The sequence below is a fragment of the Euprymna scolopes genome, chromosome 12 (genome assembly GCF_053919585.1).
Source record: "Euprymna scolopes isolate OS-2025 chromosome 12, ASM5391958v1, whole genome shotgun sequence".
Lineage (NCBI taxonomy): Eukaryota > Metazoa > Mollusca > Cephalopoda > Sepiida > Sepiolidae > Euprymna > Euprymna scolopes.
The window spans coordinates 111326741-111344311 of NC_136493.1; the positions used below are offsets into that span (position 1 = coordinate 111326741).

A 17571-nucleotide genomic window follows, 5' to 3' on the forward strand; every position below is an offset into this window, starting at 1 on the left:
TTTGACCCCAATTTAACTCCTTAACATTCGTTTTGGACTCAAATTAAAGAATATGATCCATGTCCAAGTAACCTACAACATCTAAAATTTCAAGAGTATAAATCCAAAATTGGCGGAGGAGTTTGGTAGAGTTTTCAAAGGTCAAATCGTTGAGTTTTGGCCCCTTCACAGAGAAATTTCTGGCCAAAACTTGATTAAAAAGATTTTCCCAAATCCTAATACTCCTTATGTCAAATCTCGAGTCTGTAGATTGAAAATTGACAGAGTAGTTTGGTAGGGAATGTACACATACACACACAATTTCGCCTTTACAGATATATAGATAAGTAAATTTTGAATACATCTTTCTAGTTATGTTTAAATGAAAAGCTATTAATAAGATTTAGCTACAAGGAATAATCACTTCTAATGAAATTAAACTTATCCTTATGCTTCCCATCTAGTATTAATTTATGATGGTCTCAGTGGGGAGAGGGTTATTCAATCACAACTGAACTAAGGGTTACAGTTAATGCTGAGACAAAGAATGTTTTAACCAAGTCAAACATACTGAATTAAAAATGCTTGTAGATTGATACCATCTGGATAATTTATCCAGGGTGACAAGACAGAAACTCAGTTTTAGACTAGGAAAAATTAGAATCAAAAGGAAGGATAGACACTCATACAAAGGATGATACTAATGAAAACTGTTAAAATATTTTTTTTTAAATCCTCGAGTGCTGAAGCTAACCTACATAACCAGGTGACACTAACCAACCACAGGTATGTTGAAATGGAATGATATTGTGTAAACACAAGTTTAAAAAAAAAAAAAAAAAAAAAAAAAAGAAAAAAGAAAGTATTGCACAAATCCAAAGAAATCGAATCTACCAGAACAGATAAGTATGGAAAAATCTCATATTCCCTTCCCTCCAACTAAAAAAAAAAAAAAACATGGGTGGCATCAGGTTGGTGTTACACAAAATGAACATGAAGAGTCTAGGACAGGGGTTCTCATCCGGGGTCCACATGGACCCTAGGGGTCCATGGAATATTTCTGGGGGTCCACAGGCAAAACATAAAACTTATTATCATTATTATTATAGTTGTTGTAGAATACTTTATTTGCATTAAATTAGTTTTCATTTAAAAATAAAGCTTAATTATATTTCTTTGATTATTAAAACCTCAAAATTTATATGAGTGAACAATAGAAGATTGTCTTATGACCAATAATTATGAAGGGATCCACCAAGATAAAAAGAAGGGAAAAGGGGTCCATGAGTAAAAAAAGGTTAAGAACCACTGGTCTAGGTCTAGGAGAATGAAAAAAATGAAGAAGGGAGCTCCATCTATACCTCAACTGGAAATATGTAGAGAACATTGAAAGAGACTTATTGACTCAAATTTCAGGGTAATCAAACAGCAATTATCAAGAATTCTGGCGAAAGAACTGACCCAGTAAATTACCGCCCCATTAGCCTCCTCCCACTTTTCGCCAAAATATTTGAGTCTATAATTAACGAAGCTCTAGTCTTACAGATGCTAAACTTCTGTCCGACCAACAATATGGATTTAGGCAAGCCCGTTCCACAGCAGACATCCTAACTGTAATCTTGGAGTGCATTTACCATTCACTTGACAAAGCAGGGGAAGGTAGAGCGGTAGCTCTAGATATATCTAAGGCTTTTGACAGGGTATAGCATGAAGGTCTTCTCAGGAAAATCAGATCATACGGTATCACTGGAAGAATACTTAACATAATTAAATCCTTCTTAGATAAGAAAAAAATCCAGGTTGTCCTCGATGGTCGTACATCTAAACAATATGATATAAATGTGGGAGTGCCTCAGGGGTCTATCCTTGGACTTCTCTTATTCTTAATATTCATAAATGACCTCCCTGACAAAATTGTCTGTGAGATGGGTATATATGCTGATGATACCACGCTCTATAACAGACACAACAGGAAAACAAATGAACACATAACTAAAGAAATGGCAAAAACACTAGAGGATGACCTCCAATCTGCAGTGGAATGGGGACAAAAATGGATGGTCCATTCAATGCTGCCAAGACTAAACTTGTTTCCTTCAATCACTACAAGACACCTTTCTTACCACCAATAGCAATGGCCAAAGACTTTATCTGAAAGTACATCTTTTAAACTCCTCGGCCTAACGTTCACAGGAAACAAGAGTTGGAACAATTACATTGAGAGCATTGCCAGGACTGCTGCGAAAAAGGTAGGTTCTCTCTACCGTGCTAGAAAGCTACTAACATTGAAAGTATCCTCTATAAGGCCACCATTCGCCCATGTATGGAGTATTGTTGTCATATTTGGGCTGGTGCATCTGCTACTAGTCTCTCACTCCTAGACAAGGTTCAAAAGAGAGTCGCCAACCTAATAGGTCCTGAACTGTCATCTAAGCTTCAGCCTCTGTCCCATCGACGAAATGTAGCATCCTCCTGCCTGTTCTACAAGTACTTAACGGTGAATGCTCTGACTAACTGCAAGCACTTATACCCCCCCTCGACATAAATACCCCCTACAAACCCTACAAGCAGCAAAATCCCATCCCTTGACAGTTGAGATCCATAGATGTAAGAGAGTCTTCTACTCCAATAGTTTCTTCCCCAGAACCGCTAGATTTTGGAATTCCCTTCCGGGTTCCTGCTTCCCTAACTGTACTGACATGCAGAAGTTCAAATGTAACGTGAACCGACATCTTACTGCCCAACTCCCCACATAGTACCCCTGATGCTTATGTCCCTGATAGTAGCCCCCTACATCAAAGTGGCAATGTGCCTTGTTTGGGGTGAAAATGTAATAAAAAAAAATAAAATAAAATAAAATTTGCAACTATTAAAAGTTTTTCGGTGAATTGTCAAGAATGTCCCGTCGTCAAAACAATCCGTACCATTAAGAAAATGGAATCATTTGTAGCGGTTAACGAACTATTTTATATATGCGGATCAATGCCCTTGATGTGATTCGGCAAGACTGAGCAATCGGTTGGCAGAGCGCACTGATTTTAGCTGTCCTCTAAAGGACTATTTTTAGCCCTTTGTAAAACTCAGCTGATTTGGGCAGAGAGACACCAGCCAGCGACCAGAACAGATCTCTTTCACAGCACTCCTAACACCGCTACTCACTGGCTACTGCCATCCGCCGCTCACCTACCTAACCATCAGCAGACGACACCCAGCCAGGCAGATTCCTTTGCCCTTTCTTTCTTTTCAGTTCGAGAAACAATCTCGGCTTTCTCCTGCAATAAACCCCTTTTGTTGTTATTTGTTTCAAGGAGTTGTTTTTGTGATTATTAATTAAATAATTATTAATTAAATAATTATTAGGAGAGTAATGTACTTACTTTCCTTCTCCTAAACATTATTTAGAACATATTTTAAACTACATTTTTATATAAAATGAGTGAGGATAATGAATTAATAAAATAAATATTAACTGTAAAGACAAAATTATGTTTTTAAAATAATAGCGACCAAGGTTTGCTTTTTCATTTCAGGAACTTTTTGGGGGTGGGAACATTTTAGAGTTCACCGTTGTAAACACGCTCATTATTGATATTGAAAATTAACGTTTGTTTATTATTTAATTTAAAAATATGATTTTTAAGCTTAATTATTTCGAAAGGAGAAACGAAAAAGACTTGTTTAAAATATATATTATTATATTTCAAGTGTCTGCGGTGAATTTAAACATTTGTTTTCTTTTTTAATTTGTTTTTCTATTAGGTTGGTGCAAACATAATATCATTTTTTGACATTCAAACAAACGTCAAAACACATTTTTGCACCAATCTAATATTTCACATCAAATTCTATTCAAATTTTTTTTATTAAAATATGGTAATGCACCAGTTTTATATAAAAAAAAAAAAAATTTTTTTAAATAGTCCATACAATTTTATTCTACACATTCTTTACAAAACATAACCATGTAAATTTTCAAGTATTTCTATTTAATAAAAAAATACTTTGCAGAAAATTAGTGGCAAATTTTTATTTCTTTTATTTTTAGGGAGTAGTTGTTTTTAAGCAGGATTTTTCTTCTACAATTATAGTCTTAAAATCAGATAATCCACAAAGGTTAATACTGTCGGAATTTATCCTGCTTCCAGATAAATTCGATGCTAAAGTAACTAAGCTGAAAAAAAAAATGACAGCATGGAATAAGAGGGGGAGGGGGTAAAGAATAAAATATAAATGTCTTGCTTTGAAACAAAGAAGAAATTTTATTTACAATAAGTTGCAAACTTTTCCCTTTGCGGGCAATTAACTTATGAAACGCCAAGGTAACATGTAATGAAAAAAACAACAACACTGGTTCTTATAAAGAAGCTGTGTGTATCCATTAACGAATACAATAATAATATTCAAAATAGTATCTCCCAATCACACTCGCATATGAAATTAATTTTAGGAGCGTACTCACAATTGAAAGCCTTTTTCTTTTTTTTTGTTTAAAGTTCTTTTAGCATTTTCTTTCCCTCCATGTTGCGTGCAAACCGTAGACACACAGATGAATTTCAGGAGCAAGACCTCGTCGCTTGTCCAGATAGGAAATTCCAAAATTCCTTGTCACGTAAAAAGGTATTTTCTTTAATTTCACTCCTCCTAAAATATGCGCAAAACCGTAGCCACATAGTTAATTTTCAGAAGTCTGTCTCGTCACAGTCAGGTATTAATTTCTTGCCGAGTTTTCTTCTTTGAAGGAGGCTCATCAAAATTCCATTTTCAGCGCCGGGCAATGAACAACACATTCACTCTCCACATCAGCAGAATTTCAAAAGAGGACGAAATACACGCTGGGCTCGTGACGTCATCACAGAGCTAGCATTTCCCTTTTCTCCAAATTAAAGGGAGTTTCATACAAACCCAAAATATATGAAACTAAAAATCATAAAGGATACAAAATACAGAAAATCATATATAAGAACCAAATAAAAAATAATAAATGTAACCAGGGTGGAATGCACCATTATTGGTACAAAAGAAATTCCAACAATACAAGTAAATAAGGAAACTGCTTTAAAGGTTTTTCGGTACTTATGCAATGTGCAATGTACTTTCACCTAACAAATTAATAAAAAAATATATATATAAATAATCGCATAAAAATTAAATTTAACTTGAAAATACAATTAAAAATAGCATGGTAACAGATGCACAAGCACTGGTTTTTCAAACTCTAAATACTAAACACTCGTTTAAAATGGCATAGCAAGAATGAATTTCACTACGGATAAATTGATGTTATCAAAGGATGAGCTAAAGTCTACCAAAAGAAAATTCTAAACTAAACAACTATGCCTCTGATTTGGTCTAGTCCTCTCTCTTCAATTCATTTAATTCAACTCTACAAAGTTTTTCATTATTTCTTATCATAACTAGCACTTATTCTTTTACATATAAACTGGAATATAGCCAATTAGTTTCCTTCAGTTATCATCCATTGATTTATTTTACTTTTCAGATTAAAATGTCAGTAAAAACACAATGTTCAGTTTTAACCCATAGTTCACAAATATTTACTGGTCCCTCTTCTCGTTTGGATGAAATAGCACTCCCAACTTCATGAAAAGTCATCCAGTTTAGTTATTTCCTCAAACAGTTATCTCCACTTAAAAAATAGTGAGATTTCTAAGTTAATTATCAAGGAAATCATAAGTATTTGGCAAACAGTCAATCCACTTGTTAAGGGAACGTTATAAAGGACAGAAGGTATATATATTTTGCTATAAGAAGGCCAAACAGATTGACAGGAAATCTCTTGCAACAACCAAAGTGAAAAGAATGAAAGAATAGCTAGACAGACTGACATATTTTCTTATTAGCTGTAAACTTCCTGTCTTGAGATGTGATGACTTTGCAGTAAAGTGCAAGAGAGAAAATTGTCAAACAAGGCACAGTCTGCACTTGTCCTTCTAACAAGGAGGTAAAATTAATTCTATAGAATCACCTACAATTATGGTCCTTTTTGTGGAAAATAAAATAATATATTGGTATTTATTATGTATTCTTATTATGTATATTATTAAACATGAAAATTTTGCAATTTTCAGATTCCACTAGAATAACTGCCATTTAAAGCAATTTTTAAATTAATTGATGGAACAACAAGAAGTCTAACAAGATTTACTAGTCCTTTGGGGAAACTTTGTATCAATAATTATCAAGATTTGCCTCAAGTAGAATTCTAAAAAATTAGTGGCCCTCTCGATCATCATTATCTGATAGCAGAAGAAACAAACAATTTAAGTGAAGACCAGAGGCTTTTTTTTTTGATTATGCTGTTGGTATTTCTTGAGAAGTTAACCTAAGATATGCAACATATAAAATTAGACACTTGAATCAAGCAAGATGGCTAATATTAGCCACAAGGTTAATGTGTTTATAGACCAGGGGTGTCTATTCTCAAACACTATGATAAATTAAACATTCTGGTTAAATTTATCATCCAAGTGTATGCAGTTAGTTGGTTTGAGATCAAAACCAGCAATAATTTTTTTAACCAACAATAGTATATTTTAATTATGATTTAGAGAACAAAACAGTTAACTGAAATCCAAATTACTGTTTTAAACAATTTAAAATATAGTACTTTTTCACTACTTCCAGAAAATATCATAATATCGATGATAAACTCAGATGAATTGGATGTGAGAGAAGGGGGCATTCAAACGATTATGTCCATTAGGTAAATAAATATTTATCCATTAAATTTTGTTAGTTTTCTCAATTTATCCAAACAATAGTCGGTTTTATTCATATTACACCACAAAAATATTTTAAAAAATAAGTATTTTCAAATAATTGTTGTTTTTTTTGTGTTGTTTTTTTTTCCACAAAAACACAAAACAAAAGACTGAAAAAGAACAACCAAGCAAAAAAACTGAAAAAGATTGCTATCAATTTTGCAACCACACACTGGTCAAATTTGATTGATTTTTCTCAAACACTTGAAAAACAAGAACTCAACTAGAACTTCCTAAATTACCTGCCTACTTACAAGGAGTGATAAAGGCTGTGAACTTAACAGAAGCTTCACAAGTTTTATATGGGCAGGAAGCAAGATATACACACTTTATTAAAGTCATTGTGCCACCAAATTAGGCCTTCATTTTCCTGGAAAGGAAATTACACAGAAAATTTAGTTTTAGTAAGTTTTTATTATTGTGTTTAATAAAAAAATTAAAATACATGGTTATGTAACATGTATCAAGTTGTTATATTGTGTAATACATCTCCACATATCTTTTTGAATCGTGAAATTTATAACTTAGTTGCTAATTAGCCTTTTTTTTTTACAATTTTTGTTTAATCAATACAGTAAAAGTTGAAATATTTTGCTAGTTGTGATTCATAATTAAAATTATAATCCATGTATTTATTATTCTTTAAATGTATATTGATTGAATTTATTTTTATAAAAATAGTGAAACTTCAAAGTCAGTGTAAAATGCTATGAAAATGAAAGATCTTTCAGCATTTTTCCACACGATTTTTAAAATTAAATGCTCAATTTTCTGTTCAAGATAAAAATCTAATTTTTGGTATCTGTTCTTATCACATCAAGTTCCAACTATCATCACCAGTGCCATGTTGATTTTCTGAAAAAAGTTGCAAATTAACCTGCCCTATGGGGGGGGGGGGTATATTCCGAAAACTGTTCTTAACATGAAAGTACTCAAGGAAGTGAAAAAAGTCGTAATTATTTTGTTTTACATGCATGCACATTACTAATTTCTCGGTTGTATAATAAAAAAAAAGAAAAAGAAAAAAAACGTACTCATGCACTAGAAACATTATTTTTTAAAAAACAGTGTTTACAAAGTGCCTGCGCGCGTTCATGCAGCCATGTTTTTTACAAGTTTAATTTTTTTCAATTTTTAAACTTTAAAAAAAAATCTATCAAAATTTTTCTAATGGTTCAATTTTTACGATATTTTCAGGTTCAATGTGAAATTTTATGCTCTTTCCAATAGATCGAATATAATATTCTAGACAAGCGTTTTTTTTTTTTAAATTCACCCTCCCCATTTTGAAATGTCTATTCAAATGAAAATAATTAAATTTCATCTCAAATTTATATATCACAAATTGAAGATAAAAGATCAATAAATGAAATAAGCTAATTTAAAACAAAAATACAGTTATTTGCAAATTTACCTGTAAAGTCCAAAGTTTAAACCCCTTTTTTTTTTTTAAAAAAAAACAGGTTGAATTTTTTTTTTTTTAAGCAAAACCTTATAATTTTGTTATATTGTTCAGAAAATTTCGTAGAATTACGACAATCTTTTTCTATTTCATTCAATGTTTATTTTTTTAAATATTTAAAAAAAAAAAAAAAAAAATTCACTCCACAAAGAAATAAAATATATTAAATCAAAAACTCATGTATTTCTTTGAGAAAAGAAAAAAAAAAATTCCTTGAGTCTTTATTTTTTTACAGGCAAAAACTGATAAGTAAAATGTGACTATTTTTCAATAACGGTGGCCCATTTGACTAACTTCTGTTTACAGCCAGCAATAGAAAGGGAGATTAATTCTGGCGCTTAAGGCCACTGAAGTTCTCGACTGGAAGAAAAGGCAGCGTTTGTCTCCCTTTATTCCAGTTGTGAAACATCTCATGCCGCGGTATTTTTTTATACTCGCTTAAAAAAGTATTTTATTTAAAAAGGACATGGAATATAAAATATAAAGATGGATAAATTCTTAACAATGAAGAATGGAAGTACCCATTGAAGAGTATTTTTTTTTATAAGTAAGCGAATTTTTGGAATTTATATATATTTTATATTCGAAGTAAGTTAAAATTCATTGATTTTCTTTAAATCTATTTTAAATAAAACCGATTTAAAAAAATTAAATAAATAAATATTGCATAATTTGCTATTAAACCTGTTATTTTTTTTTTTTAATTTGGTCTTAACTCCTTTAATTGAAAAAAAAAGGGTTTGAATTAGTGGTGGGATGAGGAATCGGAATCGTTAATCGTAAGAATCGTGTATTTTCAGAGGTATCGGAATCGCATCGTTAAAAAATACCTTAATTTTCCGATTCCTTCATTACGATTCTTTTAGTCTGATGTTGAAAAAAAGAAAAAAAATTTCCTGATATTTCTAACCGCAAGAGAGAAATGTAGCATGTTATAAAAAGAAACCAAAGAAATTCATTATTAACAGGGCAATGCTTAGTGCCCCTCCCTTACAAGGTTCATTCATTCAGATCTATTGTAATCAAAACTACAAAAGAGTTAACTTGAAAAGAAGTATGCAGGGCTCTACATTGCGAGTAAAAATAAAAAAACGCTTATCTTTTTGGCGACTGTTTTTTTTTTTACTAACAAATCTTCTAATAGTGAATGAAAATGCTTTTTCAACTTATATTTTCTTAAAATAAAACGAGCAAAGTCAAATTATTTAAACAGTAAAAGGTTTAATAGAATAATATACTTTTTTCTTTTTTTAAAAGAAGGCTTTTGAAAGAAATATTTCTAAAATGAAATTGATCACGTATTATTTCGCAAAGTTTTGACAGTAGTCGGCTTCTTTTGAAGTTTAAAAAAAATCGACCCCATACCTATCTCTTCCAAACCTAAAGTTATTAAATAACCCCTTCGTTAATTTAAGGGTAATTTATTCAATTCAGTAAAGTTTTTTTTTTTTAATTTCATTGAAATAAAATCCATTATTTTTTTTTTTTTTCTCCAGAAAGATAAACCCCTGAATTTGATTATATTAAAAGCAGAATACTATAATCTTTTTTCTAGAATTTTAAATTGAAACTTAAAAGTGTTTTGCGCAGTTTTTTGACGAATGAAAAAGAAATTAATATATATATTTTTAAAAGGTTTTGTAATCAATTTTTATGTCTAAATAATATTTACGATTAATTAAATAATTTCATTTTAAAAAGTATTTATAAATAGAATTTTACTTAAGACTTATAGTTTAGCAATATTGAACCGCATCAACCATGTGTGAATTGAACACAGTCAACCAAAAAAAAATTCAAAAGAAAATGCATATTTGCATTTCATTATGTAAACTTTTATACATTGGTTTCAAAAATTAAATTCTATAAGTTTTTTTTGTTAACTACCGGTTGGTACAATTTACCGCCCCATCCCTTTATATTTTTTTCTTTTTGTCTTTTTTAGCGGATTATTTTCAATTAATTATCCAAATAAGTGACTAGCTTTAAAACAAAATTTAATAGTAAATTATTTGTTTACAGATAAACTGAATTTTCTAATATGGCCCAAAGTCCAAAAAAAGTCTTGCATGGAAACTTTTTGAAGTTGATGAAGATGATGAGTTGAAAGCCATTTGCAAAGTCTGTCAAATTAAAATATCGCAAGGAATAAAACCATCTAACATGACCACAACCAACATGTTAAAACATTTAACTATGAAGCATCCAAATAAATTAGAGGAGCAAAATAAAAAAGAAAAGGAACAAAAAATTACCAACTAGTCACTCAGAGCAGTTTTATTAGTGAGGGTCGAAATCGCAGTGTCTTTTTTTTTTTTTGCCTACGTCACCATCTAGGTGTCACCAATTTTTTTAACCCTCTTTAACTTCAAAGAGTAAATACAATATATACAACTAAAAAAATAATTTTTTAAAATGCTGATTCTATTCATGAAAAATTCTTTTAACTAGAAATTAAAACTTAGGTAAAGATAGCTGACTGACAGCAACAGGAGCACTGGTTAACTACTGAACCACGTGGAAAGGTGTGGGGGAGGGAGAGGAAAAAAAAGGAAATTAAATGATGATAATAACTTATGATAGCCGTCTTTGAAAGGCACTAAACTCCTAAAATTTACTTCTTTAAAATTTTAGGCGGCACTCCCCGGCGATTTTAAAGCACTCTCTCTCTCTCTCAAAAAAAGAAAAGATTTAATTTTTTATAACCGAATTCCTGTATGAAGACTGGATCTACTTTATTGGACGTTAATTTGTGAGATAAGTAATTTTTCAATGTTTAATATGTTTTTAAAGTTTCAATTATCAATCAAATTTTTTTAATTGCGTTTATTTTTCAATTTATTTAAAAAAAAACAGGGTTTTAAATGTATTTTTCAAGGTAACAAGCTTCGAAAGAAGTCTAATAAAAAAAAATCACTTAATTTTTAATTTCGACAACCCTGAGAATTTAATTATTAAAAAAATATTGAAATGTGACATTTTTTTATTTAACATTTCTATTAGTTCAATTAATTTTCTTTCAATAATTCATTTCACTCAACAAACTTCACCATTTTTTTAATTTTTTTTTTTTATCTTTTTCTGTAATTTTGGTAATTATGTTTGCTCAATTTTATCTAGTATTTCATTTGTTTTTTATAGTGGTATCATTTTTATATGTGTTCCTTTGATATACCCTATTTCAAAATTAGTTTGGCTAAACTTATTCTTCACGTTAGAAACAACGTGTAAAAGCAATGAAAAAGTAAGAAAAAATAATAGGTGTTAACTACTCCTTGTGAATTATGGAGGTCTGAAGAACTGCCGTCACAAATACAACTATCAATAGCCAAACAAAAAATCGTTTTTGAAATTCCTTTAATTGTAACTTTTCGCTATACCTACCTTTTGGTATAAAACAAAAAAACTTTTGATTAATGGTATTTCTCATATATGGTCGTTAACTTTGGAAAGGTTATTTTGTATCTACGGCACCATGTCACGTGGTATATTGTTTTTTTTTCATTACGCACGTTCATTTATAAATTATTAAATTAAATATTTATCTTTTTTATATTTAATTAGTATATATTTTCTTTCTCTTCCGCTATATTTTTTTTATTTAATTCATTAAATCTGTTAATTATGAGGACCAAAATAATGAATCGTGTTTATTTATTCTCTAATATTCTTGTTTTTGTTCTGTTATATAAATTCTATTTTATTTGTTTTTGCTCTGAAGGATAAATTCTATTTTCTTTGAGTTTTTTTTCTGTATTCCAAATAATAATAAAAAATAAATTTTCTCTAAAATAAATTTTGCTAATTTTTCCGTTTAGTTTACTATATAATAATTTTATTTAAACCATTACTCCTGATCTTAAATGGAACACGTATATCAAATCTGTTGCCAAGGCCGCTGGAAAAATGGTGGGATATTTCTATCGATCCAGTAGATATCTCACTGCTGATGCTATTCTCTATCTATATAAGAGCCAGGTACATCCAAAGATGGAATACTGTTGCCACATCTGGGCAGGAGCTGCTAGAAAGGTTTGTTCTGCCTTGATAGAGTTCAAAATAGACTTCGTAGCCTCATAGGAGATGTCCTTTTCTCCTCCTTGCAACCTCTATCTCACAGAAGAGATGTTGCGAGTTTGTCTCTGATGTATCGTTATTTTCATGGAAAGTGTTCAACTGAGCTTCAATCTATGGTCCCCCCTCGCCAAACTTTCACAAGAAACACTCGTCTAGCTGTAAACACTATCAATAATTTCCCCCACTCTTTATCTGTGCCTAAACCTAAACGTAGATTCCATGAACAAAGCTTCTTTCTTAGAACTGCACGCCTGTGGAATTGTCTTCCGTTTTCCTGCTTTCCGGCTGACTACAATATGGTTGTGTTCAAGTCTAAAGTAAATAAGTTCTTGATGAGCCGTTCCATATAAGTTATTAAATTTACCAAATTTTCATTACTAATGATTACTATATTGACCAATTTCTACTGTACACTCTTTAACCCTTATCCTTGAGTGGCCTCTGGGCCTTGATAATGTGGTGATGCCTTTGTAAAAAAAAAAAAAAAAAAAAGAAAAAAAACACGACGGTGTAGACATAAAATATCTCTTCCAAAGTTAGGGAACATATTTGGGAACTACCGACCATAAGTATAAAACTACCTAGTATATTTCAAAACAATAATTCCCTAGGAATCGGAATCGTACTTGGTATCGGAATCGTTAATCAATATTTTCCTGAAATCGGAATCGGAATCGTATAAAAATTAGGAATCGTCCCAACACTAGTTTGAATTACATTTTTCAAGTAGTTATAAGCTTCAAAAGATAGGTCAAATTATTCAAGTTTTTAACATGCATTTTTAATGGCGATTTCTGACACTGCTACTCATGCACTTATTGATCCGTGCTGAAATAATAAGGCTTATTATTTAGAAAGCCATTCTTAACATGGGGACAGGGTGGGGGTGTACCTATTCTGTACTTCCACCTAAAAATTTAAAAATAAAATGATATTGCTAAACTTTAAACTTGAAAATACTATTTTTAAAAATAGCGTGGATTAATAAGTAGCACTAAAAAAAAAAATTTTTTTTTTTTTCAATTTATTTCTTTCCGCTAGGTAGCAGTGTTCATCACAGAAAAGTAGTTTTATCACACGTGCACAAACATGGCGGCTAGTGAATTAGTCTATAATACAGGTCTTTATATCTCAAAAACTACTTGTCTCTGCAAAATTTAAATGAGATTTTCTTATTCAGCATAGACGAAAACCTGCAAAAGTCATTTTAAAGAAAATTGTGGAGGTGGGTGGACCTAATTAAAAAAAAAAAAAAAATTCCGCACTACTTTTAGTGCAGAGTAAATATTTTAGTTAAAACACAAACAAATTATCCAGGTAGGTAGAAGCGTAATTTATCTTGCTTTTGGTAATATTTATTTACTGTATTTTTTTTTTTTTCACCTTTTTTGTTTGTTGGTTGTTATCGCCTATGTACAAATCTTTCGAATTTTTTCAAGAAATTCTTTATACTGTCGATCTTTACAATTACTGAAACAGGACTGTGAAAAGTCAATTTGCTATATATTCAGAATTACACTTATAGCGGCAATTAAAAGAAAGTCTATATAATGTACTAGGTGTATCAGAATTTTGAGGGAATTTTTGACACCCCTCACACAAAACTGAATAAAATATAAAAACTTTTTAATTTTTCTTTTTAAAGTGGGTTGTTTATTTTCTTTATGGAATATACTTCCAAAATAAACTATTAAAGTTGTTTAAATAAACTATTAAAGTTGTTTAAAAAATAGAAACATTTTTTTATTTGTTAAAAAACAGTGTTTACAACGTGCTGGCGCACCTTCATGCTGCCATTTTTTTACGTAATGAAATCAATTGAATTTTACGAGTTAAATATTTTTCAATTTTTAAACTTTAAAAATCTATCAAAATTTTTTTGTTGGTTCAATTTTTACGATATTTTCAAGGTCAACGTGAAATTTTATGTTCTTTCCAATAAATCAAATATAATATTTTGGACAAACTTATTTTTTTAATTCACCCCTCCCTATTTTGAAATGTCTGTTAAAATTTTAATAATTAATTTATGTACCAAAGTTTTATATATCACAAATTGAAGATAAAAGATCAATAAATAAAATATTCTAATTTAAAAATAAAAAAAGAAGAGTTTTTGGAAATTTACCTGTAAAGTCCACAGTGTAAAACCTTTTTTTTTTATTTAAAAATCACGTTGAATTTTTTTTTTTAAGTGGAAACTTATGTTATGCTTAGAATGTCAAGTAAATACGGGATGATTACAATTTTTTCTATTTCATTCAATGTTTTTTTTAGATATAAAAAAAGAATTCAGTTGATAAAGAAGTATTACAATATCAATCAAAAACTTATGTATTTCATTAAGATAATAAAAAATTTTTTTTTTTAACTCGGTCAACTGGTTTTTTTGTTTAACAATAAAAACTTATAAGTGAATATGTTCGGTTTTTAAGTACGGAGGACCGAAATACTAAATTTGGTTTACAGCACGCATTAAAAAGACAAATTATGTCCCTTCAAGGCGCCGGAATATAAAGTTTTATCTATTTTTCGTAGCGATGACCACCCAAGTTACTTGATGACGAGTGTGAAGCCTGCACAAACATTGGTCTATTTAGCCATGAAAAACTTTCAGGCCAAAAAGAAATGTTTTTTAAGCTAAAAAAAAAAAAAAAAAAAAAATGCCAAATTGATTTTAAACTCCAAATTAATCCAGCGTGTTTTCTGTTTTGACTTTTTTTTTTTTTTTGAGTAAATTTCATTCATACTTGTATTTTGTGTTTGTTTTTATTTTAAATTTATTTATTTTTATTTCATTCTAAATTTGTTATTTTATTTTAAATTCATTTTTATTTTATTTTCTCCACTAAATATTTTTTGTACATTTATATATAAAAAAAAAAAAAATGCTTACGCAACTATTTGAGTAGACAAAGGACTTTGATTCTTCTCATAATTTCCTCAAAGAACGAAAAATACTTGCATCTACGATGCATGCAATGTAGGGGTTTTCATCAGGAGATGACTCATAAAATATCGTGACACGAACAATACGAACATTTTTCGGTGCAAAATTAAGAGTAAGAAGACATCCATAAAAAAGGGATTTTTTTTTTTTTTTTTTTTTTTAGAAAACTCTAAGTTAACTTTACAAGAATTTATAAAAATTGTGGGTAAAACTATACAAACACCGTGACAGCGAATTACCCCTACCCCTAACCCTAACCCTAAACCTAACCCCAACCCTAACCCTAATCCTAACCCTAACGCTGTCACGGTGTTTGTATAATAATACCAAATTGTGTATGTCTGGTCTAGACAGATCACTGGTGTTATCATTGTTGATATGCGAATTAAATGTGACTACCATTTATCAATGGTAGCAATACCTCAGAGACGTCACGAGCCATCATATGGTGTCGAACCCGTATCAAATAGGTGGAAAAATACTAAGTTTTATCATTTAGTACGTGTAATAATTTGGAGTTTAAAATGAATTTGGTATTTTCTTTGGCTTTTAAAAAAAATTGGAGGGGGGGGTCTGAAAAAGTTTTTCATGGCTAAATAGACCAATGTTTGTGCAGGGGGGGGGGCACCCCACCCCACACTCGTCATCAAGTGCCAAAATCTACAAAGCAAGATTGTAAATATATCAGTAATTTTTTTCTTTTGTTTTTCATTTCGGAAACTCGGAAATTCATTTTTGTGTGTTTGTCTTTTGGTGGATTTTAAAAAAAAATATGCTGCTTATGCATTTACTGTACCGCGCTATTATTTTTTTTTTTTAAATAGTATTTGCAAGTTGAATTCAAGTTTTACGATATCTTTTTTTATTATTATTAAATTGTTAGGTGAAAGTACAGAATAGTTACAAAACATCCTCCCATGTTAAGAATGGGTTTCTAAATAATAACGTTATTATTTCAGCCAGCACGGTACAATAAGTGCATACCAAAATAGCATGGTCCGTATTCCGCATAAATACCACCACACACACACACACACATTGTATGCATATATAATCGATTGTTATTTACCTGATATTATATTGTCGATGATCCAAAAACAAAAACTGAGGAAGACGGCCAGAAGAAAAGGCAGACAAAAATGTACCAAGTTCGGCTTAGAATCGTCATTTATTGCCATCCCGAGAGCGCAAAAGTCAACTTTTAACAACTTCAACTTGTTCGGTGTTTTAACAACAAACTAATGTATCTCGTTATTCTTATAAGTTTACAGAAAACTGCCATAAAAAGTAAAAGCGGGTATTCGTTGCATTTTGATTGCCAACGCCTTAGTTCTATTTTGGGGAGGGGGGATTTATATTAAAAGCAATTAATTTAATTGAATACATTTTAAATAAAGTTAATCAGAATTTTCAAAAAATAAAGGGAGATAATTCGGAACCGGTGCTTCCATTGATTATCCCCCGTTGTTCATATCGTAACTGAAAGCCGACAGCACGAAATTAAACCCGAGTCCCTGAAAAAAAAAAAAAAAAAAAAATTAGTGATTCAATGCATAAATAGTTTCTTAAAAAATTAATTTGTGTGTGTCTACTAACGTCTGGAGCACTTTTAAAGAAATATTGTTTGTTTTTTGGGTTTGTATTACTGTACACATAGATTCGAAAAAGTGGTCAAAAAATAAAATATACAACAAAGAAATATTAACAGTAGCTATAAAAGTTACTTTGCAACCTACCTGAATCATTTATTAGTGTTTTTAAGTAGTTTTAAATGCTCTTTATTTCATACCAAATATTAACTTTTTACGAGTCGTAAGAATTCAAGATGGCCAAAATTACTACCCCCTTTCTTCTTCGAAGAGAGAAGCCTCGTTTTCAAATTATACTTCGCGCATATTTTTGGGGGAGGAGCTTGCCTCGTTTTCAGCACGTGTCTCTGCGGACATATGTCTCTGCGGACATTTTGCGTTTACATGTCTCTGCGGACATTTTTTGTTTACATTTTTTAGAAGTTCCGTCCTCATAATGAAAGTATTTGTAAACATTACATTTAATTTAGATATTTATTGCGCACAAATACTTTTTAGTTTTTTTCTTGGGGGGGGGGAATAACATATAAAGTGGTCAAAACGGTAAATATGTTTTTAAGTTTATATTTTTAAGAAATTTTGGTACTAGTGCAGAGAGTGATCTGGACGTAAATAATAACGTTATTATTTAAAAAGCCATTCTTAACATGGCGAGGGGAGGGTGTTTTGTACCTATTCTATGCTTTAACCTTACAATTGAATAAAAAAAAAACACACCATAAAACTTTAAAC

General features: G+C 30.5%; 1 protein-coding gene across 1 annotated transcript in view; it reads right to left on the reverse strand.

Annotated features, from left to right (window-relative positions):
* Positions 1-17125, reverse strand: part of LOC145291452 (transmembrane protein 19-like) — a 39165-nt gene extending 22040 nt beyond the window's left edge. The window contains exons 1-2 of the mRNA XM_080137311.1: positions 16987-17125; positions 16320-16764 (exon numbers count right to left, since the gene is read on the reverse strand). Coding sequence (XP_079993437.1) covers positions 16320-16428 — 109 coding nt within the window. The 5' untranslated portion in view covers positions 16429-16764; positions 16987-17125. The remainder of the gene's footprint in view (positions 1-16319; positions 16765-16986) is intronic.
* Between the last annotated feature and the right edge of the window lie 446 nt (positions 17126-17571).